The 27,071-nt window shown below is 40.6% G+C and overlaps 1 protein-coding gene across 2 annotated transcripts in view; it reads left to right on the top strand.

Annotated features, from left to right (window-relative positions):
* The window catches only part of ARHGAP22 (Rho GTPase activating protein 22), a gene marked incomplete at both ends in the record, with an annotated part of 157,080 nt that overhangs the window by 15,622 nt on the left and 114,387 nt on the right, over nt 1–27,071 (top strand). For both annotated transcript variants that reach the window (XM_082002286.1, XM_082002285.1), the window contains 2 exons: nt 3,610–3,809; nt 16,548–16,635. In XM_082002286.1, coding sequence (XP_081858412.1) covers nt 3,610–3,809; nt 16,548–16,635 — 288 coding nt within the window. The remainder of the gene's footprint in view (nt 1–3,609; nt 3,810–16,547; nt 16,636–27,071) is intronic.

Below are 27,071 nucleotides of genomic sequence, written 5' to 3'. Positions count from 1 at the left end.
CTGATTTATTGATTTGTTTTCTTCCTTTATGCTCTGCTGATTCCATAATTCTGTTAAACAGATGAGCACTAAAAATATGTGTCTACCATTAAGAATCAAAGGTTTGATGTACTGTATCAGATTATCAAAACAGATATTTTGATTCCAGTAGTATGAGATACCTGTTGCTTTAAAGGCAGGCTGTGCTCATCTGTGAAAGTTTTCTTCTGACTTCTATGCAACTATTGTATTCTGTGAAGCATGCACTATAAACATCAGTGCTGTTAATAGCCATAAATAATTACTCCTTCAAAAAATTTCTATCTGATCCGTGTTGTTGACTTATAGATGAGGTTGCGAAGTATCTCCCTAATGAAATCAACTATTACAGTCATGACTAGAAACTCTAATTAAATGGGAAGCTAAGACAGCATGAAGAATTAACAACCATAGCAATCGACTAAGACATGGTGCTGCTTAAAATAGAAATATGAAGATCTACAGTCTCCAGCAACCATAATAAATAATTCCTAGGTAGAACTGCACAAATAACACCAAAGGGTGTGTGAGGGGAAATTTGGAATAACCCAAAGTGTGTTATCTCATAGATAGATGTTTGATGTCTTTTGTGAGGTCTGTGTCAATATAAATGCTAAAATAAAGGTGGTAGGTTTCCAGTTAAATCTAATTTCTTTTTAGATGGAGGGGTGAAGTAGGAGTTTTATATAATATACGCAAGTCAGGAAAAGTGGAAACTGCTGGGTCTTGCACACAGTCTGGAGATAGCTGAGGTGCTTCAGTGTGGAGATGACTGAGGTACTTCCTGAAGTATGGATTTTGGTATTACTAGACTAATCGGTTAGGTTACTAGCCAAGATGTTGCCTAAAAAAACATTATAGTTCCACTTGGAAAAGCAAATTCTTGGGATATTTGTTCTTGTAATAACATATGTTGTAGCATCAATGTGGAAAGGAATCTGGAACAGTCTAAACCAGATTACAGTTTGGTCTTTGTCTAAAATGTGGCCTGGGATGAAGCAGAGGTGGTTCCTTCAACTAGATCCTTATGGGTCTCTGTTGCAGAGATTTAAATGTGAAAAGTCTGTTTTCTTACTATATGCGTATGAAATAGGATCCTCCATTTCTGGGCCGTGATGGGGAGCACGGGGAGGAGCTGAAGTTGTTCTGGTATTTTTTGTAATCGTCTGCTAGAGGGCACTGTGTTGCCAGAAAGGGATATATTAAGGCATAAGGATCCTGACTTCATGGTGAAAAGTGGTTCTTTATATATTTTGCTGCAATGAAAATGCCTTTCTAATGCCTTTCTGTGAACACTCAGACTACAGCGAGTAAGCTTAGAGAATAAGCCTGGATACATCAAAGCCTGGTTTTAAGTGAATTCTGTATTAAGATTTTGTTTGTTTTGGCTGTGTAAAAATAATGAGAATTGAGGAGTGCTGGGTTATTTAAGTGAATCTGAAGTTTGCTAGTAAGCCTCAATAATGTATATGAGCTCAGGCTTAAATTCAGCAAGGTATTTTGGCCAAAAATAAGGAAAGTGTAATTGTGAAAAAGCTATGGTACTGCATGAGCACTTTTTATAACATTTCAACTTTTTAATTAAATTTTAAAGTGAAACTAAAAACAAAATAAAAACCTAATTTCTTACAGCAGGAAATGGTTATAGATTGAAACCTAATTTCTCTTGATTGAGGCACAAGGCAAAACCTGTTATTCACAGGTCTGTTGAGAATAACATAACTTACCTTAGTAGTTCAGAGAATTGGGGAAAAAAAAATCCATTCTGCCTATCAGACAGGGCTTTCATTGAGTCTGAAATTTAACAAAGTCATGCTGTCATCTGCCCATAAAACTGGGAAGCTGTCAGAGGCTAGACTGCGTGCCTACCGCATGGTTACAGGAGAGGTGAGTGGATTTTTAAGCCAGGGCACTGGGGAGGAGAAGTATATGATACTACACAAGTGGAGGTTGCTGTCACCAAGACTTTTTGGTGGTGGATGATGTGGCACTGTTCAGATCTGCCCTCCAGTGACAGAAGTGTTTAGTGTGTAAAAGTACTTTTTATATTTCTGTACAAAGCAGAACATGGTGGCCTGACTGTCAGGCCATCTGGAAGGTCAAAGTAGACTTTTATCATAGGCACCAAATGTGATTTCCTTCATTGGATTACACTGAAGAGGTTCTCCAAAGATCTGACCTTAGTCTCTTATCTGGCTCTCCTTCTATTGCAGTTTGCTTCATGGAAGAGAAGAAATAGGTTCAAGTTAAATGTTGCTATTGTGAATTGTTTTTTTCATTATTTCTTATTGTTCTTATTTTTTTTATTACCCAACTACCACATTTTTCTTTCTTTGGCATATGTTGTCATTTCTGTCACTGTGGTGGGGAAAAACCAGGGGCAGAAACCATAGTCAGGTGGTAACATCAATGCCACATGTTTTAATTGTCTGAACCCAAGAGTGGCAAAACTAAACAGTATTTCTGAGGGGCAGAGGGTTGCCCTTTGTTGTGGCAGGCTGAAGTAGCTGTAGTGTATCAGGGATGCCTGAAAAAGAAGCTTACCTGTTTTTTAGCTGCAGCAGTCTGTGGTGTTAATGTAAGACATCGATGATGTAGATTTACTGGTACTGGCCTGTAAACTGTAGCCCTGTTTCAAGTGGGCAATTCTAAATTGTGCTTTAAAAGTTAGCTGAATGTAAAAAATGGGAAGGAACAGGATCATGCTAGCACTAACAAAGGAAAACAGCATGAGATATTAAATAACTGTTGTTATAAGATACTTCATAAATCCGAAGGAATTAGATGCGGAAAAGGCCTATGAGGTCATCTAACCTCTCCATTCTAGAGGGCTGCCTTGCTGCTTGTAATTTATAATCATTATCTGCTATGCCAGACTAGCTTTAAATGCCCCAAGCTTCAGTACTCTAACTGCAGGCATGTGGGAGGACAAGAGGAAGGAAAGGGCAATAGACTTCTTTTCTCCTTCTGAAGCTTTTCCTGAGATTTACATGTTTGGTTTTTTATCTACTTTAGTTTTTCTGTTTTTTTCTGCTTGAATGTCAGAAAAATGTCAGAATGCTATCTATGTGTAACTATTCCTTTTTTGAATTTTTCAGTTTTGAATCTTTTTTTTTTCTGTGGCAGCTGGTTTTACTGGCTAATCACCCCAACAGTGGTAGTGTGTGGAGTGAGAATATTTTCTTACACTCTCTCCTTCCTCCTTTTCTGTCCCCCCTTCACCACACTTACACATCCTCACTGGGTAAATATCCCTTTAGGATAATAATATCATTATGCCCATGTAGAGCTGGAAGACAGTAATGACTTTTCACAAAGGAAAGTAGTATGAGCAGCAGAGTCTTGGTGGAGGTATTGTGTTGCTTAGAAGGTTGCTAGAGCGAGCAGCACCAAAAGGTTGATGTTTGTCTTGTGTTTGACTATCATGAACTTGAATGTACACTCTGAAAAACAAGTACCTAAACGAAGAGGAAGCATGCATGTAACGGTTCTGTCCACATCTGAGAAGAAAGTGTGGAACAGTTATTTAGCCTCTCTGTGTGTTCTTATCCTTATTTCTTTGTTTCATTTACACTGTAATTGCTTTTTCAGCCAGGTCAAAGAGTTTGGTGATGGGTGAACAGATTGGGCCTCCCTCCAGACCATCTTCTCCAAACCCTCAAGAACGTGTGCTGAAGTGTGGCTGGCTGAAGAAACAAAGGAGCATTATGAAGAACTGGCAGCAGCGGTGGTTTGTGCTGCGTGGGGATCAGCTCTTCTATTATAAGGATGAAGAGGAAACTAAACCTCAGGTATGACTAGGCAACTGTAGGGCATATTGGTTGTGACTTCTATCTGGGTCACAGTCCCTGCTTTGACAGCTCATTTAGGTTGCTCTCTATCCTAGCCAAAACCACACACACTTAAGGAGGTTCAAAGGCAGGAGACATTGCAGGGAGACTTAGCTACTACCTAAGCTAGTAGTAGAGCCTGGGGGGGTGGTTAGAAGGTATTTATTTACCCACTAGGGCATGCTGACCTCCAAATCTTAGTATGGTCATCTGTGAGACTGGAGTTTGACAGGAAGAGCTATCGAGTCTCACATGACTGAGGCAGGAGTGAAAACCCTTGCTTAGTTAGCTGGGACTCATTATCTCCCAAATAATCCATTGTTAAGCAGAGAGGTGAGCCTGCTGCTTAGGGCTAGCTTGTGTGGGTAGAGTATGTAGGTTTTGTTACATGCCAGCATGCAGGGCTTGAGAATGGGCTGTAATATGTGTTTTATATACACCTGGGAGTTACTGACTTTATATGCAAATTTTGAGGAGAAAGAATTCATGCAAGACTTTGTGTTGTCTGTGACTGGAAGGGGGAGTGTGTGACTGAAAACTAATTTAGCAGGCTTGGCAACAACCTGAACTTCTACAATGGGGGGAAAAAAATTAAACTGCCTGAAGTTTGCTTTTATCAAAACATTTAGACTTTATGGAGCATGAACAAAACCAAACACTTTTCCTGGTGGAAACCACTAAGTTTTGCTGTGCAATATGTATTAGTGTCACAGGGCTGTTCCAAAGTAGACTGTGGAAAGAAAATGGACAGAGGAAAGGGATAGGATGAGAATGTTTAGGAGCTAGCAAAGAGAGAAGAGGTCAGCTAGTGCTTAGATAATTTAATAACAACCACTAAATGATGATTGAATAAATTGAACCACAGTAGGGGTACTTAAAATGGTAAGTTTAGATCAGCTTTATCAGTTTGTCCATGGGACAACAAATGTGCAAGGCAGCTTTCCAAAGCACATTTATTCTTGCAAAAGACTTAGGAGATTCTAACTAACTATGTGCCAAGTAGCTGTAGGTCAGTTTGGTGATAAAGGGTAATAGACAGTCACCATGCAATGTTCCCATGGGCATGCATGTTTAACTTGCAACTTTTTGGTAGTGAATATTTTAAACAGCTTTTAATAAAGTGACAGTTGCACAAGTATGTCTCTCGTAAGCCAAATATTAATTAGTGGAATTTTTTACTAAGTTCTTGCTGCTTCACATGCCTTTGTGAATGTGTTGCTAGTCTAGCACCAATTTCTTACTATTAAATGTGGTTCTATAAAACACATTATAATGAAAGGACAGTGCTCCTGCACCTAGGGTAAATGCAAAGCTGAGGACATCTCAATTGTCAGTCTGGACTCAGCACTAAATTCAGCATGATTTTCTGCTTCTCTGACCCTTCTATATCCACAGCACCTGGGGGGGTTGTGGGGTGTGTGCTGTGCTACAAGGTGGAATAAAGTTTACACCTGAGATGAAGAATTTCATATTCAGGTTCTTCAATATGCCTGTAAAATATTCTTGCAGTATTTGAACTAAGTCGCTGTAGTGTATTATGCAGCATATTTCATGTAGTCATTATTTTGACTGTCAGGCCTCTAACCAGAGTCATTGAACAGAGGGAACACAATTGAATAAGCCAGACAATGTCCCTGTACTGCTGCCTCTTGATAAGTCTGTACAGGCATTACAGAATGACAGATAGCTGTGTAATATCATCACCATCGACACACTCATTATAGCCTATTATTAAACTGCTTGATACAGCTGCATGCTTAACTGTTACATATAAATTTCATTGTAAAGTGAAAACAGAAATTAATTTTCCCTTGTGAACCTGACCCATGCATGGTAGATACATGAAGATGTTGGCTGCATCTTATGACTGGCACTTACCTAATCAGGGATTTGATCCAGCATGCTGTGTAAAGGTTAGAGAGACTTGAACTTGATGATGTAACCTGTTGTTGCTCAGAACTCTGCAAGCAACAGCTGGGTTTTGCACTTAGACAAGAGCTTTATCTTTCTGTATAATGCATGTGGAGAGCTGGGTACTTCTGAACTTTACCAGTGAACACGATAAGCAAGGAGCTGCCTCAGGTAGTCATGTTGGAAAGGGTTTTTTGGACATGTTGCCGTACATTTATCACTGGGGGAAACCATTTTGTATAGGATGATACAGGACCATGTCCTGACTATTCTTGTAACAGGTGCAAACTAGGATTCACATCTGACTTCAGCTAGGACTGTATGCATCCCACAGGCAGATCTTATTTTGGAACCTGTAGATAACTATTGCTTGGGCTTCTCTGGAACAAAGGGACAATGGTACAGACATGCCCATATGGCTTAGGAAGACAGCTGTGACCCTGGGAGATCTTTGTTACAGGCCATGTAGATATTTTCATCAGTTTATATTAATCCCTAATTTCCTTCAGCTCTAAAATACTTATGCTTCTTTTAAATCTTTCTTGTTTAAGTATGGCCTGCAAGCTTGCATGCATAAACTAAATCAATAGTTTCACTGAAATTCCCATTGATCTTCTGCCTACTTGATTATTTATGCGTACATTATTTATGTATGACAAAAGTGAGATTTGTGCCATAATGTTTCAAAAGAGAAACCTTAAACAATGTTTTCCTGTTTATGGATGTTGCATTGCCTATTTTTAGGAAAACCTGTTCTTCCAGGACCTTATAGGGAATGGTAGATATTCTTCCCTTGAAAAGAATGCTGACAAGATGGAGTTGTAATCTAATGACAGGAGAATACCATAGACTTACTGGAGTGAAGAGGAGTTACTCTATAGTCTTAACAGAACAAGAACTACTGGAGGGGTGTGTGTGTTTGTGTGCTGTATGACATAGTTGCAGTTGCACAGTCCACTCCAGCAGACTGACTTCTGTGGCGAAGGTTAGAGGGTGAACTTGCAGCCATTGCTTTTCTTGCATATTTTCACAAGTGCTCCCATAAGGAAAGGGACAAGGAGGACTGACCTGCAAAGACGATTTTTCTCCTACTAACTTGGTCAATATATGTGTGGGTTTTTAAAGTAGCTTTGGGTTTATTTCTATTCCCAGGGTAGGAGGAAGCATGCATCTCTTCCCAATTTCCAGGGTAACAGAAACCACTCTGCAACTAATTAATTAACCTTTCTTTCAGTATTGACTTGGTATGATAAAAGGCTTTAGTGCATCTGCAGTGGGCTTGCATTTTGCACCCTAGAAAACAGCTGAATTTTCTGGAATGCATTCTGGCCGCTGGACTCTAAAGATGATGTTGTATGTGATATTTTTCTGTAACATTTTTGCAATAATTTTTCAGGCATCTGCAACTTCGTCATGTTGCCTTTCCAGTGTTTTCCTGTTACATTTGGAATGCTTTCAGTGTGTCTTCTAATTTCAGTGAACCTCAAAGTCAAAATGTAGAACAATAGGATTGGGAGAAAGGGTGCTGAAAGTTTGTCCTATTCTGTTGACTTGTTGTTTTTACTTCATTTTAAAACTTACAACTGTTTTAGATAAACCACTCGATACAAGCTCTGCTAAGTACCCTCCTACATTGTGTTCTTCCACAGTCTTACCTTTTCACTAGGTATGGGAGAGGAACTGAGTCCTGACACTCTGCTCTACAGCACTTGCCTAGAGAGCTTACTAGAGGGTTAGAGCCAACTCTATTCTAGTCAAGTGACAGAGATAGCACAATGTGATCTCCACGTAACAGACTTTGTAATAGGACACCCAAAAGGGGAAGTAAGAGTAGCAGGGTAGCTGCATGTGTTATATTGGGGGTGGTGTCACAACAGATGAGTGTGCTGAATGTTTTTAGTCATTACGTTAGACACCTGGAGAATACTCATTGATGTTGGTAATGGGAATTAGCTAGTTGTTAGGTAACACCTAGTAATAGCAGGACGCTTTGACATTTCTCCCTCTTCTCTGAGGGATCTGTACATCTCTGTCCTCTCAGACTATCCACAAGTTTTCTGAGTGTTTCTTGTCAGGAAAGTCCTCCTAGTGGCTGTCTGTTTTCTCTTTCCAATTTAGGGTGCACTTTGCAAGATGAAAGAGCAAAGCTGTACTTACACATGAAACAGATTGGAATTTCACCCTTTTCCAAGTTATTGTGGCTATTATTAGCTGTTAACAAACGGGATTTTAGTTTGGTTTGGATTTTTCCGTGCAGAAACAGACAGCCAACACTTGGAAAAATCTTTGAAATAACCAGGCTTCATTGTTCCATCTAATCCATCAGCAATATGCAGTCTGGACTGTTGCTGTTACTCATATTTGTAGGTTCTTCTCTAATGCTCTGGTCCAATGTGATTTGTAGGTATAGCTCAACTGGAATAAAATACAAGAATCTGTTTTGGAAGTCTTCTGTTCATTTCCCAGTACTGACTCTAGAATTTTTTAAGGGCTATTATTTACAAAATGTTCCCCCAAAGACAATCTAGTTCCAGTAATGTTAGTGAGAAACTTTCCATTCTTTTCCAAAAAGTACACTCTGACAAAAATGGATGGTTGGATAAATTCAGGTGAAATCTTACTTCAGAAGGAAGTAAGGTTTTTTTGGACAGGTGGAAGTCTGAGATTGTCAAGGGCACAGGAGAGATTAATATTAAGGTGTGAGTTATTTTTCTATTCTTAGAATCTGCATTCACTTTTCCATTTCTTTCAGAAAAGTATAAAGTAAGCAGAATGTTAATACTGCTCTGAGCCTAGGAAGAATGTAAACCAGCAGAAAGAGCAGGGGTGCTAGTGCATCGGTGGTAGCTCAGACTACATATCCTACTAGCCTCTTCTGCCCTTAAAAATCTATGAAACAGTCTGAAGCCTACACAGCTCCAGAAAGTGGCTGATTTATTTATAGTGTTCTCATTCATAATGATGAAGCTCAGGCATGCCAGATCTTAGACCACTGGAAAAACGTTTAAGGAACAAACCCTTTTCCTGTCACTTGGGGTGGAGAATTGATTGCATAGCAGTAATTTTGCAAGTATTGGGATGTTAACTGATCATAGCAATTGATGTGCACAGCCTTAAATGATAGCAAGTCAAGTAACTTAAATTTTGTTGAAAATGAGTGAGCTCAGTGCATCCATGGTTAACTACTACATGTTGTTCCTACTACATGTGCTTTCCCTGCCCTGCCCCCCATATTGCTCAGTGGCACTAATTAAAACAACAGCTCCAGAAAAAAGGATAGTGTTGAGGTTCTATGGAGTGAGAGAGGAGGGAAAGAAAATTGTATTCTCTGCCTTCACTACTTCTCCAGTTGGTTTCCATCTTTAAAATATTCAGTGGTTGTTCCTCTCAACTACTAACACCAGTGTAGCTGTTCTGACATTTCTTCAGCCTGAAGTAGGCAGAGTACATCTCCAGTGATGGCTTTGGATTCAATAGTCTTCATTACTCTGCCTCTGAAATATAACTTAAAGATGCAAGTTCTTCTTAAAGAAAAAAAAAAGGCACCTTTTTACTTATACAACTCTCTCTCGAAGATTTTGAACTAATTCTATAGACTCAGTTTACTTTTGTGGAAGCAGCTGTAGTTACAGGGACATTGTCAGTATCTTATAGAGAGAAGAATTGTGACACAGACAACTTCGTTGTTAGATTGGCATAACGCAGCAAACCTGTCGTTGGATATGTCCTGTGGCACACAGTGATCCAAAGTACCAGTTTGAGTGTCTGGAAAGGATCATTTGCTGTGACTGGAGTGACAGGGTTGGTTTTTTAGCCCTTGAGGTTGCAAAGAAGTCTTGAGTATAGCTGGAATGTGGCAGCCTGAGCCAGCAAGTCATCTTTTTTTTATTATTGACACAACTATTATTAAGTGTCTAGGTGATGAATCCCAGAGGTAAGGGAGTTCTTCTACAAGTTCATGCCTGTGTAGCTCTGGGAGAGTTCTTCACAAACACCTAGGCCATCTTCCTTTGTCACTTTGTTTTCTGTTCCTGACCTGAGACATGAGGATGTGAGGCAGCAGTTGATTTATCAGTTGAACCATGGGGTCTATCCTTAGCCTGCATTAAATATGAAGCAATTTGACTTCCATATCTTTCACTGAGGCTGAGGCTAAGTCTGGTCATGGGTTAGCTTGGGCTATTTGATCCTTAGAATTCAGGATAGGAGAGAATTCATTGGTATAAAGCTGTTGTAGAAATTTTGTTCTAGGTTCAGCTAAAACAAAGATGTTCATGTAGTCAGTTCACCATCCTCAGCCTGGGATTGAGAAATGCATACCTGAGGGCAGATTTCAGCCCCACTATTCCACTCTTCCCATGTTGCAAGCATTTGTAACAGTGACTAAAGTGCTGTGTTAAAGGTAATGGTATTAGAATTAGGATGATCAGTGTTTTGGCACCAACTGTGTTTGCTGAGGGACTTAGTCAAGAAAAGGAAGCTTTCAACTCATGTTTCTTGTGTCACAGCTTTCCTTTACCAAATCCTGGCTCCACAGAGCTTGGGGCAGTACAGGGCAGGACTTCTCAATTGGTGGTGGTGGTGTTAGGGAGGACTACAGTAATACCTTTAAGGTACAAACGCTTGTCCTCATAAGATTCTTCCTCAAAGCACCAAGGCCCCGAAAGGGTACCAGGTGATGCAGTCATCAAAAATTGGATTTGAACCTTCAGCTTACTGGAAGGTCTGTAACCTATTGCCTGCCCCTTGAGATGTTCAGCCATCTTAGGCTCCCAAAGCGTGAGGGAGGAATAACTTAGTCATGACTTGAAGTTTATTTCTGAGGCATGCTTTGGCATATATCAAGTTAGACCCTGGGGAATTTAAACTGATTTAATCCATAATTAATTTGCTTCCCAATCAAGATTGCTAATGCAGTCTGAGTGGCTGGTGGACAAGGACACATCAATCTGTTTAAACTTAGTAATGTCTTTCTACCAGTGATAGCAACTGTCAGAATTGATATACCCTCCCTGCTGAGATGAATTGGTTTTTTTTCTGCATTTTTAGCTCTGTTTATTTAGAGCTCTCCATAGTCTGCCAGGAAGATTGGACAGCTGTGAGCTAGGTCCTGCACTACTCCTGGAGAGGCATTTTGTCCCCTAAAAGGACTGGTGATATAAGATAGAAGAGCTCAGCACAATTCGCTGACGTGTGCAGAGAGAGAAATGCACAAGAAGCTGATCTGAGTATCTTTGCTATATATGCACCTATGACCTAAAAATACTTTCCAGAGATGGGCCTAGGTTGCAGACTTTTCTTGTTTTTCATAGGTAGAGTAAGCATCCCTCAATTTTCCCTTCTGAAAAAACATTCTACTTCTCTTATTTCCCTGCTCTTCTTCCAGTTGTTACGCTACCAGCTCAACTTGCTGCAACTTCATTGCACAGCTGAATGAGGTGCACACGAGTAAGGACAAAATAGCTCTACTGGTGTACAGCCCCCATTGCTGCTGCAGCAAGTCCTGCATCCCTTCCACTGTCCCATGTCTGTGGTGTTTTTCTGTTTGTTTTTTTCAAATGTACTCTGCTACATAGTGATTTTCCTCTTCTCCTTTTTGTCAAAGCTGGTTAAGATGAGAATAAGAAACAAGTCACTTCAATGAGAACTTTCTACAGAATATATGAAATCAAATATATTCTGAAAATAATAAAAAAAAAAAATTGTGTTTTGACTGAGAAATGCTTTGGCTTCAGGTATCAATGCAAGCAATTTATGTCTCTGTAATCTCTTCTAAACATCACCTTCATGTACCAAAGGTGTGTCTCACTGAGGGGGGGCAGGTGACATCGCACCATATGGTGCATCAGGCATGGACAAAGTCTATTTGCAGGAGAAGGGTGATCCAAGGCAAGCAAATTAGAACCTCTGGAAGGCACTGTAGTGTGATATTTTGGTTTAACTTTTGACTTCATAACTGACTTCAGTTTCCTGCAGAAAGATGGGCTTTCTGAAACTCTTCAGTCTGACAGCACTTTTTGTGGACTGCTCCTGCTCTTCATTGTAAATACCCTCTGAATCTCCTGGTCTGTATATACAGCTGTACATCTTCACCATTCCGTGCTATAAAACAGCAAAAAGTAGCATGCAGTTCATTGAGTTCAGCCTAAAATACACGTGACTTGGCTTGTATATATTTGCCAAGTTTACTAATTCAGTCTGAGGGGAAAGTAACTTTTAAATGGGGATTTATGCTTGCTTTATACTATTGGATAAGGAAGGTCTAACTCTTATTTTGTTCTGGCTTGTAGGCACTACCTGTTTTGAGACTGGCTAGTTTTGCTTAGAGGGCTTCTTAAGAGAGGACTGTACTTTAAAGGAAGAGAGAGCGAGCTGCTGTCTCTTTAACAACTTTTCTTTCTACAAAATGTAAATTGGTCCTCAAAGGAAAGCAGCTGTTAACATTTAAGAGGATTACATCTTCTGATAGAAAGCAACTATTACCAGCTTTCAAATGATACCTGAAGCTCTGAAAGTCTGGTCAGTTGGAATCCACTGATATTGTATTAGTTTTTATTGCTATATGTATGTTTCTAGCTTATGTTAACAAGATAATGACCTGAAAATGTAATTTTTACAGCTGAGAATGCATACCACTAAATTTAAGTTAAACCAATGAAACAACCTTAAGAGCTTGCTTTTATTTTAGCAAACTTTGTGATTTTTCAGGGTCCTTTCTTGTGGCTTCTTGGCATTCTTGTCTTAGGCTATTCTGAAATCCTTTCTGGTTTCAATTGTGCAGCTTGGATATTTTATTCTTCTTCCACTTGTGCTACCATTTCCCTAGGGATGTTCCATATACTCCTAGAAGCAGGAAGGGTTTGAATTTATGTGTGCAGTATCAAAACTTTAGGTTTTATTCTTCGTAAAGAAGCTTTTTTAAAAAAACAAAACAAAGAATTGTGACCCTCCCACCTATCCACATGCCCTTACCCGTGTCCTTCAGCTTCAGGTTAACATAGGAGCTACTTCCTCTTTCTCCCCCTCTCTTCAGGGAACTTTGGGTTCTGTGGTAAGGCAAGCAGATGCTTACATTTAAGTCTTTTGTTCATTTCACCTCTTGAATATGGTGTCCCTTAGAAGCATGCTATGAAACTACTTAAACTTGTGCATTCAGTATGAAGAAGAGACGGGGAGGGAGCATGGACCTCTCAGTACATGTCTGAAACAAAAATGGTTTAATCAGAACTACCTAATGGAAACCAGACTGAGAAAAGCAGTCTTCCTGCTCAAGCCAAAAATCTTGAGACTGCTCCTTGTCAAAACGTCCTAAGCTTTGGGTAAAAGCAAGATTCAGGGCCCTGTCTTTGAAAATCATGCTGTGTTCACTTAATTGATATTTGGTCCTTGTTCCTGGCTGACATAATATTCCACTGCACTACCTCTACTTTGCATGAATCTCATGAGTCGCAGTGTGCACAGGGCTTTAATTTGCCTGGGAGACAGGCTTAGGAAATTTGCTCTTTGCTTTCTGGGAGAAGGCAGTTTAGCTGTGGTGGTAATTAATGGTATTAATTTTCTTTAATCTTCCAGGATGTTGATATCAAAAGTATTTTGCCCTTTTAGACAAGGGGTCAGAATTATGTGGATGGGGTGACTTGATCACTTTAGAAACTCCTGTTCCACAGGTCATCTGGCCTTACTTAGAAGCTGAGACTTCATGGTGGAGGTTACACTGCAGAGAGGTACTTCTCTCCCCATCTGCCTCATCCTCTTCTAGTTCAGCCCTTTGCCCGCTCCCCAGCTGATCACATAAGCACAGCAGCTCCACTCTGGCATTCTGGTGGGTAATGCTCCTTGTTTCCTTCAGTAGAGGAAAACGGGGAAGAAAAGCGTCATTCAGATCCAGCCCTTCTCCTTCCTTCCTCCTGGACCGCAGCAGCTGTGCAAGTTGCAACATCCACATTTTGCAGGGACTGCAGCAGGAAAGGAGACAAATGTCTGCTAGGTGGGGCTGCATGATGCTGTTTTGGGCTGCACAGCCTATTGCAGAATGGTGTGCAGGTGAAGGTACTGCTGGGTAGCATGTGTAGCTTTCTGTTTAATATCGCTTTTGATTCCCTTTTTTTTTTTTTAATAAAATTTGACTTCTGTCTTCCATCTTTTTCCTTCTTATTGTATCTCCTGGCAAATAATAAATTTCTGGGCTGAGTAGCCTAGAACCAGGATTATTTAATTTCTCTTTTCACTGGTTTCATCATGCTCTGCTCACAGTTACCTCACAGCTGCCTGGCGCTGGTAGCTATAGTTTTTTATGTGGACAGAATGCATATAAAAATATACAATGTCCAATTTAATGCTTTACTTTTCCCCTCTAGGATGTTTTGTGGAGCCAGCAGGTGCTGGGTTTGGCCACTTGCAGAGTTTGGCTGAACTTCTCTGGCTCTCTTCTGAGCTGTCCATGCTGTCATCATTCACATTTTTTCCCCTTTCAAATCTTGATTTCTCATATGTGTGTCACACGTGTTCCAAAGAACTTTATGATGTGCTACAAAACATCCTACCCCATCTTGTTACAGTAAGCACAGAATTTTTATTTTTAAATGCAAGGAAACAAAATTGAGATAGAAATGTAAATGCACGATTTCCTCAAAGCAAAACCAAGGGTATCTAAACTGAAGGCCTTGATACAAAATCTGACTTGAGTGTATCTTTTCTTTTTTCATGGTTGTTTTTGCTTTTGCATTCTGCAGAAGGAAGAGCAATAGTCCACACTGTTGAACATTCAGCATATATGCAATGTGGTCAGGGTAATTTTACTTCTGGAACTTCTATTTTCTGACTTTTTGATGTAGCAACACTGGAGCGGTGATGCATATCTGTTGGATATAGAGTTGTATTTGTTGTTCTATAGACTATGAATACTTAAATTCTTGCATTTCTTGCATTTCTACCTTTTAACTGTGTACTGGCCTGCAATATGTGATGAACTGGAGTAGTTTCATGAGTTCTGGATGACAGGGAGTCCCTGCTCTATAATGTTGATCTGGCTTGTCAAAAGGAACTAAATGAAGGTCTATAGCCAGATACCACCATGGGATGGCAAAACATGGAAGCAGGCAGCTGAATGTGTAGGGACATGACAGGCTGAGTTCTCATTTGTGAAGAAATTTGAGTACTTGTGAGACTTTTTCAGTCTGCAACAAACAGATCTTTTCAGAGCAGCAAGTAATTTTAATAGGGTGGGTTGTCAGAACTGGGGTGCCAACTTGTAAGCTGCCATGACTCAGAGCTTATTTCCTAGCTGAAGTAACTTCTATCTCAAGCATTACCCTTCTTGTAAGTTATTTGTTTTAATTTTTGAATGTTCTATGTTCAAAGAAAAGGGTAAAACTTAATTCACTTACATTTAATACAAACTGGCTCCTTCGTTTGTTAGTGAGTTTTCTCGAAACAAAGCATCTATAGGAAAACATATTACCAAGTGGCAAAACCAGGGAAGTTATAACATAACAGATGTAATGAAAAATAACACAACTGGTTTCTTTGTTTTTATGGAGAAGATTGCAAAGGTCATGTGATGAGTTGTCTTCTGTCAGTTGAAATCCTGGGCTGTCTCATGAGACAGTAATTGTATTACTCAGTACTATAGATCTGGAAGCTGATAAAGAGTGTAACTGCAATTTGTTCCAATTATCAATGTTAAGATGTTCCAATGTGTCTTGGATTTGGCTGTTGCCAAATTGGTCAGAGAGAACGTAACTGCGCACTTACTAGATATATACATGAAAAAGACTGACTGAAACAACTTCTTTTTCTGCTCAGCAAAAAAGATGGTTTGGACGCAGCTTCCACTCCAGGGCAGTTCAGTGCAAGACTAGGAACTGCTGATTATTCTCTTCAAGGCTTTACTCTTGACAGTCCCATTTCTTACTGCCTTTTATCTGTCTTATGGTGTGTACATCCTAAGGAATGTTAGCTGGAAACCCTTTAAAATCTCCAAGATCAAACTAAAAAAAGTGGAGAAACAATGAGGTCCAAACAGTGTGATATTTCTTGTTCCACCTCTGTCACTGGACAAGAGCTTTCTGTGAACTTTTTTTTCAGCTTTTCCATACATGATGATGATATTGTTTGCTTTGAAGATACTATGCCACCAGCTATACAGAATTCCTGAATTGGAATACATTGTGTTAATTTTGCTTGGACTCAAGGTGAAAATGAATCTGAATTTTGGTAGCATTTGAACTTGTGAAGTAAAGGGGCTCAGATATCTTGCTAGGGAAACTATGGTCTCTTGGACTAAAAAGTAGTCTTGTTGCCTTGCAAACCTGAAACAACTGCTTTCCTCCTATATCACTCTGGGAACTTCTGTGTACTGAGAATCTCTGGAAAACGGGCCTTTTTCTTCAGTTGCAGAAATTAAGGTTTAGAAATAGAACTTCAGCCACTTTGCTGCTGCAGGCTGTAACCAGAAATTAAAAGGTGAAGGAAAAGTACATGTAATATGAGATGAAACTTTTGCAAGGGACAATTAGTTATGGAAACTAGGGAGAATCACCTATGCATGCTCGGAATATTGTTATTCCAGAGGAAAGATCATTTGGCCAGAAGTGCCCAGTTTGAGAGAAAGGACAGGTGAGGCAGGTGCATGACCAACTCAATCTTTTCTTGCTCAGATGTGTGGAAAGGAGATGGGGCTCAGTGGAAGAGTGGGGCTTAAATTTGTGGTGTCTGTTATGTTTATCTTCTTTTCCCTTACCCTCTTCATGGCCTTTCTCCTTTCACTGGTGTTTGTATCCCCTACAGGGTTTGATACTACTGCAAGGCAATCAGGTGAACGAGCTGCCACCTAATCCTGATGAACCCGGCAAACATCTCTTTGAAATTGCCCCAGGTAGGCCAGCATTTCCTTGTACTTTCAACATAACTTCACCTCATTCCTATCGGTTGTCATTAATGATAATTGAACTGTACTGATCACTTCTAAGCAGTCTGATACCCTAGCCAGATTATCTAGCAAGACTGCGAAATGGGACTTGACAGACTACTCGGTGTTCTTTGTTTTGGATATAACTGTTGTTGGAGTACCTCAGGAAAATAGTCATTGAGATGCATCATGCTCCTTGATTTTTATGTTTGGAGGGGCTTCTTTGTCTGGAGTGCTGTGTGGTCTCCCAAGGGGGTGTGGTTTTCTGGCTGTTATGGGAGAAGCTGGCACAGAGCACAGCACAGAATTTAGGGAAAAGGGACATGCAGTACCCGGATGTAATTTCTTTCATGTATACTAGTCCCTCCTCACCACTTTAGGGGGTGTGAAGGGGGGAAGTTTCAAAATGTTTCACTACTGGATAAAAGGTTTAAGAAAATAGATGACATGCCATGGAAGAGATGTTGAAGTTCTGTTTAGGCAGAAAATCTAATGATCTGTCAGCACCGTGTTAATGTAAAACTTCTGAAATCATTTTATCTCCCATGTAAATACTTCCTGTGGACTGGCTTGGTATCTTCAGGGTATATTTGAAGTTCCCTGTTGCAGCATAGGAGCAATTGTATTCACTTCATTCAGTTCTGATTGTAGTTGAGAGAGGACTGTCCCTGTGCATAGATTTGAATGCAGTATATTTTGGAGGTAGTTTTAGGTGGCAGGATCTACAGAGAAAAAAGCTGTTGCACCACTAGCAGTGTTAGACCAGAAGAGTGAGAAAGACTAACTGGGTTAGTCCTTCCACAGCTATCTCCCAATACCTGAAGACTGACTTCCTGGAAACAAGGAGGGAGACAAACATGACTATGGTAAAAATTATGTGAGTGTGCTGACTCGGTCATGATTTACGGCCAGTTTCTCAAGCATGGACTACCTGTCCATGCTTCTTAGTATTGTCTGTTTCCCCACAGCACATAGGTGCTGTTGATAGTGTAGATAAAAGTAATTACATTAGGCGCGCGCTCTCTCTCTTTTTCTTTGCTGGCTTAAAATGCCTCTGTTGCACACCCCTCTTGACACAGTGTCGGGCAGTGCAAGAAGAACAAGGAGCGCTGCAAGGTTTTCAATTACACCAGCAGGCGGGGTTTTGCAATAACGCAGTTGCAGCATTTTGTTTGACACACAGGAAGCTACCTGGGAGAAGAGATTTATTTTTGTTTTATCTTCTTTATCACTGCATATTATCTGTTAATGCCTCCTTTTTCTTATACTGTACCATTCCCTCATAGGCAAGGCCCCACAAACAGCAGGGCATTAGGCTCACAGTGTTGCTCGCATGGTAGATCTTCTAGGAAGTGGCTAGGAGAATGTCTTCACTGTCTGAATGTGACATATCTTCTGCATCATTTTCCAAAGATTGTGTACGATACTGTTGTAGAAGGACTGTGGACCTGGAATGTGAAAGCACTTGCGTGCTTGTGAATGATGCCATGTGTTCTGGCAGTGTTCTTGAAATAACTGACTCAGCCACAGACTGGCTCGGTTGAGTTGCCTGCAGATTTGAGTTTGCCCTTTGGTTCCAGGTGGGAAAATAATAATTCTGCACTTCCAACCCAACCTGTCAGGTTATATTACTCTAGGCTGCGAAAGAATTGTCCTGAGCTGCAGGTGGCTGTTGCTCCAGTGGAGCTGGTAAAGCAATGCCATGTGGGTACTTGAAAGAGGCTATCCAGAAGAGTGGAAAAAAGTGACACTGTTCACAGCTGTGAATCCCAGGATGCCCATGTTCAGCTTGTGGTTTTGACATTGCCATTCTTTGTGTTCTTCAGTCTTAGTGCATCACTGTCCTGTCTGCAAAATTAAGATGTTTTCCCTACTTTGTGGAGTGAAATCCGTTCATATTTGTAGCAAGCTTAGTTGCTACATGGATAGCAAGTATTGAAAAAGGCTATAAATAGCCTGTCAATACAGTATATGACTCAGCACAGATGTCGCTGGAGAATGTGGCCTGAAGAGTTTCCGATTCTGTTCACAGTACACTTATTCTGTAATGGTTTTGGCATTAATGCCTTTTCTTTTTTGCATGTGTTCTGAAATGACTGTGTTCTGCATGATTGCCAGCCTGTAGAACACCCACATAGTGAACAGTTCTTAAATGGATGCCAGATAGGAAGGGGAACACGAGTGATCTTGCAGGATCCAAATCATTATTTTCTATCACTTCCACTTCCCTTGTGTTGGATGTATGGCCATAATCATATCTATGCCTAATTGTGCCTCAGTTCTCCCACTGTAAACTAGGAGTATGTAGTTTCTATAAGAATGATGAGGTGTTTTTAGTAGTCTTAACCAAGTTGGGGATCTTGTGAATACAAGTACATTCCATAACTGTAAATATAGATATGGGATTTTACTGTGCTTGTAAGCAGCAAAGCTTAAACTAACAAAATTAAGAACAGAGTGCAGCATTCCTAAAATATTCCAATAGTGTCCTGATACCAACTTGTATGGCAAAGAGGAGAGGCTGAGATTTCCCAGCAAGGAAATGTCCAAAGCTTTCTAAAGTCTGGGGTACCAGTTACTTCCAAAAATCTATCTTGTGACCAATAGCTAAGGCTTTCAGCCTCCTTGTTGCTGGGATCTTCCCACCTTTCCTCTGTTGCAGGCTGTGTAAAGCTTGGCTGTGGGAGCCACTTCTTCAGAGTGCAGGGACTATAGAGTGACAGCATATCCTGCGCCGTAACAGAGCATGTACTGATTTTCTGCTGAGTAACAAGAGCTAATGATGGGCATTGTGTATTATTCATGTTTCATCAAGTTCATTTCTAAGCTGTACAGTGCAGCTGGGAGAAGGGTTAACTAGGGACATGAGAGACTGTTCTACAGTCAAACCAGTGTTAGATCTTGTGGCAGGATTTCCTGAAATACCTCCTTTGGCAGAGATGCTCTCTGTCTTCTTTTCTGGGGAAACTATGTCCATTTCTGGACCCTTTTTTTAACCCATTCGAACTTCACTAGCTGTGAGGGAGGAAAGCATGAAGTGGAATGGCAGGGTAAGCTGTGGGCTCAAGTTGCTCTCGTGTTCCAGTGCACATTAGTAGGCATAGGGGACACATTTTTATAAAACTAACAGGGTAGTATGAGGTCAGGTGCAAAGCTTTAACCATTTGGGGTAATCATCACACAGCAGCTCGTATTTCTGGGTGAAAATAACCACTGTATGTTGCTTGGGAGAGGAGTCCAAATCTGGTAACAGAAATAGCAGCTGACTGATTACTGGGGTCAACAAAGCAACCATGCATTAGCCTGGGGTTACAGTGCATTTCAGAGTGGTGTAATGCAGTATGTAAGGAACGTAGGGATTGATCTCTGAGAATGCCTATAAGGAATATTGATGGCGTAAATGCTTCTGAGGTCTCACCTTTTAGGAAGCTGATGCTTTTAATGCCTTATGGCAAATAGTCTGCCTAGTTTTATTCTCTGGTCTTTGCAGCACTGAGATGAGACACTCAAATATTTCTGCAGGGTCAGAGGTAATTCTCTGATACACTAAGGTTTTCAGAGTCAAGGAAGGGAATGATTAAAAGGTTCAGAAGTTAGGAGGTGAAAAGTGTTGTCTTTTGATAGGTATGGCAAGGGTTATTACAAACTGGTTGGAGAATAGCTTTCTGTGTAGACAACTTGGTGACTTCAAAGAAGATTCTTCTATTCTGCTTCAGAATGGATTCAACGTATCTCTTCATGGAGAATAAGAGAGAAAAGATAGAAACATGAACAAGAAATTACATGTTACCTCTTTGGATAACATCCTCTCCTGTGATGCAGGAGACCCAAGTTTCCGTTCTCCTGGATTAGACCAGGAACCTGAATCTGTCACCTGCATAGTGGGCAAGTACCCTCAGTAACTACTGTTGGCTTTTTTCTGGGAAAGATATTTTTGCTTCATTTTTTTACTATGAAATATTTCTAGAGTAATGCTCTTGTCCAAAGAAAATGTGCCCTTTTCTATTTCAACAAACTGGTATGTTATGACAAAAAGCAGCCTTACTGAAAAATTCCTGACCAAAACTCATGGTACATGTCTTGGTGTCTCCTTATCACTGATGACAGCTAGTTCCTGTTTCTTGCCACAGTGCTTTCTGCCAAGGTCAACAGTAACAGCTCTTAGCTGGGTCTTTCTGTGAAAATAAGAGTGCGGTTTTGTAATAAGTTTAATTTGATTTCACTGGAAACTGCTGCTGAAGGGGTTGATCTTGCTTTCCCTCTTTCCTCCCCAGTATCTAATCACATCTCTCACTTCAGCTCTTACAAATTAAAAAAACAGTTTTCAAACAAGTTGGACTTCAGGTCAATCCAACTAAGCTTGATAACTGCACCTTCTTGTTGCTTTTTGTGCTCCAGTTGGGTAACACTACTAGACTTCTATTTAGTGAAGCCGTTCAGTTGTCTTCAGAACTGTTGTCTCAGGCTTGTTGTAGACTCGGCCACAACAAAGATGACTGCCTATGCTTGATTCACATGTAAAAGGTTATTTTCAAAACCTCAGAAGTCAGAGCTCTGTGGCGTGCTCTTCAGTTAATTGTAAAGACTGATCTCAATATAGGCAGCTTGCCTTTACAAAAGGGATCTACATTCAGTAGTAACTCCTTTAAAGTTGGAGGAGTGGTTGAATTCTGACAGAAATAAGGCTGGAGCAGAGTAAAATGCCTCATCCAGGAACTTTTGTGCAGTGTTTATGCAGAAGCTATTTCACTGCCTTGTTTGTGCTGTGTAACAAGTAGGAAATCAAGAAAGGCAGAGTCGGAAGATGGGAATCGTAACTCTTACAGGGACAGTAATTGTTGACTACTTGTTCTGAAGGGAGTCTGTCAGTGTCGTTAGCAGTGTCTTACAGAGCGTTGGAGTGGCACCTTGTTTGTCTTGTCCCAGTAGGGTGAATGATGCCTACAAAGCAGTCTGCGCTGTGGTGCACTTACATGTCTCAGGTGATCAACACCAATTAAGTTATTTTTGTGGCCTTTTAATCTCAGTTCCTGCTGGGATGTGTAATTAAAATACATGGAGGGGAAATCGGAAATTCAGACATTAAAAATTATTCCATGTTCTCTATTATTCAATGCAAATTGCAATTCTAACTAACAGCAGGAACCTGAGTTTGCTGCTGGTAATTAAATTTTCTCCTGAAGTCTACAGCTGATAACCAGCTGTGCATATCTGAATATGTGATGATGGTGATATTTGAGGGTTTCATTTAGGTTTCTGGGATGTGGCACTCAGCATATTGACTAGTGAAATGGCAGCAAAATAAAGTAGTTCTGGGTCTTTCTAGTAAGGGTAACATAATGTAGTTTCAGCAGTGTGCTGTGGAAACACTTAACAAGCGGGAGCTGTGGACTTCACAGAGTGTCTGTGGCACTGCGCTGACCTGCAGGAGAAGATTGATGGTCTTGGTTTTGTAGTGGAGGGTACTGTCTGATCTGTGATTGACTTTAAATGTCTGGAGTGCAGCTGAGTGCATGCAAATATTTGTATCTCACTAAAAGTAATAACTGTCTTTTGGAACTTCCTATTTATCAAGGAGGGAGAAACCTAAAAATATCTTCTCTGAACTGTTTTTCCAAAGGAATGCCCACAACGATAAAATTCTGCCGCCTTTGCAGTCGGAGTCTGGAAACTGTTTATTTATTACCTTATAGCTTAGGTTGAAAACCTTCAACGTAATAAAGTCTTAGCACTAAGATAGTGACAGGTACATCTACTTGGCTTTTGCCAGCTGCAGAGTCTCTTTTTATGTGCAAGATAAGTGCAGCCTGAGTCGTCTTGGAAGTGTGTATCCTATGCTTCAATGACTAAAAATTGTTGATACATTCTTCTATATCTTGTGCTTGCTCTGTCTGCTCCTGAGCACTAGATGGTGCTGGTTCTTTCCATCTTGTGCTTGGGCACTTGCTGTCAGTTATGGCCTATGTCCTGGCCTGGTTTTAGCCAGGGTAGAGCTGGTTTTCTTCACAGAAGCTAGTGTGAGGCTATGTTTTGGATTTGGGATGACAAAATGCTGATAACGTGCTGATGTTTTGAGTTGTTGCTAAGTAGTCAAGGACAGTCCATCTTCTTTTGCTGGCCTGCTAGCAAGAAGACTGGGGGGTGCTCGGGAAGCTGAGAGGAGACATAGACAGGACATCTGACCCAGGCTGGCCAAAGAGATATTCCCTACCATACAACGTCATGCCCAGTATATAAACCGGAGTTAGCCAGGGGGCCGGAATCGCTGCTCAGGGATGGGTTATCAATCACCAGGTGGTGAGCAATTGCTGTATTGGGCATCACTTGTTCTTGTATATTCCTTTGTTGGTATTATTATTGTTGTTATCATTGTTGTTTCCTTCTCTCTTGCTGTCCTATTAAACTGTTTTTATCTCAATCCACGAGGTTTTTTTTCCCAATTCTCTCCCCCGTCCCACTGGGGGAGGAGGGAGTGAGCGAGCATCCGCATGGTGCTTAGTTGCCGGCTGGGGCTAAACCACGACAGTCCTGAATCACTTAGTGAGTTCATCTCGTAAGAGGAAATTAGCCACTCTTTATTGTTCATCGGTGTCTCCTCAAAAGCAAATTGGCAAGGAAGAGTTCCCTAACAATGTTATTGTCCAGCCTGTGAAGCTATACTGTGCTCTGTAGACAGACTATAGTATTGCATGCGTTTCTGCACAGTTGCCCTGCCATGAGCTTCTTAGTCTGTCTGAATCCACAAGATACAAAGAACGGAATGCTTTCAGCTGCTGTCACAGATGCCAAAATCAACAGTTTTTGAAAATATTCAAGTTCAAATTGTTTGCTTGCTTAATCTCAACAACTAAATCTTGTTTTCGTGTTATGGAAGAGCAAAGCACATTCTATAGATAGACATGTACAGTAATGACTGTGTGGGGAAGCTGCTTGAACCTAGTCCTCCACTGTTTCAGGTTAACATACTGACTCAGGGATTACTGGCTATTTTGTGTCATCTGTCTGACTGTTTTTCCTCCTCTTTGATTCTGAGCCTGATAAACTTATTTTTCAAAGTATATATCTTCAAACTTTTCCAGTTTTAATGAGTTGGATTTGCCTTTTCCATCTGGGTGTGGGGATGAAGGAGTTTGATCAAACCTCCCACTGCATTGCTGTTTAGGAATCTGCTGGAAAGACCAAAAGATATTAATGGTCTTCCTCAGGGTAACTCCTTTCCTAATTCTACTGAAATTCTTTTATCTGACTGAAAAAATAGTTTCTGTGGCCTCTCCAGACCTTGCCAATTTCATTCAGCATCAACAGAAATATCAATCAGTTGCCAGTATTTCTAGTCTTGTTATATAAGTGGATTTGAGTTGAACAACTATTATTTGAGTAAGTTAATGGAGGCCCTCATGCAGATATTAGACACTAGCAACTCAAATCTGCTAGCAAGGCATCTCTGCTTACTGATCTCCTGATCTGTACTTTCCCTGAATACTTGACTGTACCATGTCACTGAATGTTTCTGAAAAGTGAATGTGAAAAAAGGGAATGAACTTTGCCCTCTGAATTCATGTAACCTTACTGTTTTCAACAGTGGTGTGTTCAGTTCAGTGCTGTATCCCTACAACTAGACCACTACGCTATTGCCTACTACTCTTGAGGTGATGACTCATTGCTGTTGAAGGTGATCAGACTGCACCCAGACTTTTGTACAGAAAAGTTATTAGGCTCCTCTTTCCCCCAAGGGCTATGAGGCTCTCTGATAGTTAAGAATGTTTTGGCTCACCTTATGTTATCAACTTAAAACATCTTGAAGGGCATCAGGAGGCACCTGCAGCTTGTAAATTGCTTTTTGCTTTGTGTGGTTTGTTTTTGGTGGTTTTTTTTCCTCCCTAGCATATGCAATGCCCAAGGCTTATGTTTGTGTTTGGCAAGCAAAGATCCTGCTTCATGAAATAAACAAGATTCTGCCTTTGTTTCATTAGAAGTCTTTGATCCATTCCAAGTTATACTGTCTACATCCCTCAGTGCTCTGGGGGCCAGGGCAGTTGAAAGTAGGCCTGGAAATGGGTTGTGACAGTGTACATGTTCTGCTATTCGGGAATCTGCAAGGCCGGGAGAAGCTCTTCATCTGATCCCTCATCAGTAGCACCTAGCTGTCTTTAATGCACATGCTGGCTTTCAACAGGAATGTTGGTTTTTACAACTTCAATTGCAACAGCAGGAGGCCTGCTGGGAAAGGAGCATGAGGTTTAGGTGATTTTGTGAATAGTCTTTTCTGCTAGTGCAAATTGTTAAGACATAATCTCTGACAGTTCTTGAGCAGTTTTCCTTAACCCATTGTATTCCTCAAAGCCAAATATGTATGCATAGCACTTTGTGAAGGCTGCCCTTTGGGTATAGAAACATGGCTCTGTAAGATGATGGCATGCTGTTGCCGGAATGTACAAGGCATCATTTGATCCCATCAGGTTGGCTTTTTAGTGCAAATTAGGTAAGCTGTTGCACTCTTCCTGCTCAGACGTTCCAGAGTAAGCTCTGCTATTGAGTATTCTGCCTTAAGGATAATATGTTAAGCCCTAAGGCATGTGTGGTTAGTATAGATTTTTTTCAGCTTTGTTCCATAAAGATACACTTACGAAACTGTCAACGTGATCAGTTTTGTAGTACCTTCCCTATATTTCTTGCTAATTTGTCAAAAATCAAGTCTTCGGTGCTGTCTTGCAGCTTGTGTGCTCTGGTGCTGCTGTTGCAAGTTGTTCAGCCCCAGAAGCAGCTGTGTTCCCATTTGCAATAAAGATGGGTAAGTTCTCCACAAGATTTATGCAATGTTTGGGATCCCTGAGGCTAAAACAGTACTCTAGTAGGTTAGCATGACGAAGTAAAATAAAGTAAGACACATGATATACAGCAGTGTAGCTCATAGCACACAGCAAATTCTAGTGGTAGTAAAACTAAGTATTAGAGTTCAACATCAGCACAAAGAAAGAAAACATGAAGCCGAAAGGAAGTTTACTGCTTAGGTGCCTGCTCCGCAAATGTTTTACCAGCTCAATAGTCTTACTGAGGTGAGTTGATCTCTAATCTCTTGTGGGATTGGACCCTTTATTTGAAGTTTATCTGATTTGCCTTGTGTGGTTCAGTGGGTTAATTCTTGTCCCTAGCTTATCTGGCACAGTCATGTTAAATTACAGATATAATGCATTTCAGATTGATTTGCAGGGTTGTATTGGTTGTGTGAGCTGGAGATGCAGTCAGGATTGCTTACTCTTTTTCTTTAGTGTTCCCAGGGACTGCTTTCCTCTTTATTTTCTGTACTTGAGCATTTTAAGGGTCAGTATGTCTGCTGAGTGCATTTTCTTTAGCCCTGCTACTAGAAGTAAATTGCTGAATCTTGGATGATGATTCTTTGTTTGAGGTAGTTAATTTATTTAATACTCTCTGGGTCCTGAACCTGTCAGTGGATACATGTATCTGCTTACAGAGTTCATGTTTTATAATAGCAAGAATAAAGAAAACATCTCGTTGTTTCTAAATGTAAAATTTTATGGACAGGGAGCAGTAACTGAATTTTTTGTGTACCTGCTCTGCTTCTGCAGAACAGGTTGTCATTACAGAACTGCCGTAACCCACAAATCATTAAATGCTGCATATGTTTACTCTGAATTCCTACCTGCTTTGAGATGCTGTGGATTTGATTTCTCTGGTGTGTGCAGCAGGTGCAGGTTATGCAGAACATAGAGAAACACACACTCTGAAACTGCATCAGTCACATTGCATTCACTGAAAAGAGGGCAAGAAGAAGGAATGGTCTCTGAACCAATGCAGAATGGCACATAAGTGAAAGAAACTAAAATACTGGCTTCCCAGACTGCTCTAGAAGGGAATTCTGACAACTTTTAAAAACTTTTAGGTAAAGGGGAGAGAGGGAACCATCATGCAAAAACACTATACTGACGACAATCCTGTAAGGCAGCACCGCTGATGCCATTGAGGTACCTGTTAGTGCTGGTAGCTTAACTGCTCAGTATAATACACTGACTTGAAAATACCGCCTGGAAATCATTCTGGAGAGCAAAGGTGAGAAAAATAAAAGACCTTTCCTTTTCATACAGCCCACACAAAAGCATGTGGGAGAAGGGAGGCAAAGCTGATAATGTGCTGCTCCAGCATCCAGAATGAATTATAGTTGGGAAACTGCGATCTGGGTTGTTTATGAAACTGTGTCTTTGAATGATGCACTAATACCAGTTTGAAGTGGCAGCTGACCTGCTGTCAAACAGCTGTGAGGGTTCACAGGCAAAACCCACTCTGTATTTGTCTGAAATTTGTTGCGCCAGGGGAGGTTTAGATTGGATATTAGGAAAAATTTCTTCACTGAGAGGGTGGTCAGGCATTGGAACAGGCTGCCCAGG

The sequence above is a fragment of the Phaethon aethereus genome (genome assembly GCF_964289735.1).
Source record: "Phaethon aethereus genome assembly, chromosome: 7".
Lineage (NCBI taxonomy): Eukaryota > Metazoa > Chordata > Aves > Phaethontiformes > Phaethontidae > Phaethon > Phaethon aethereus.
Note: the sequence above shows the minus strand (reverse complement) of the source record. Positions and strands in the feature narration are given on the sequence as shown.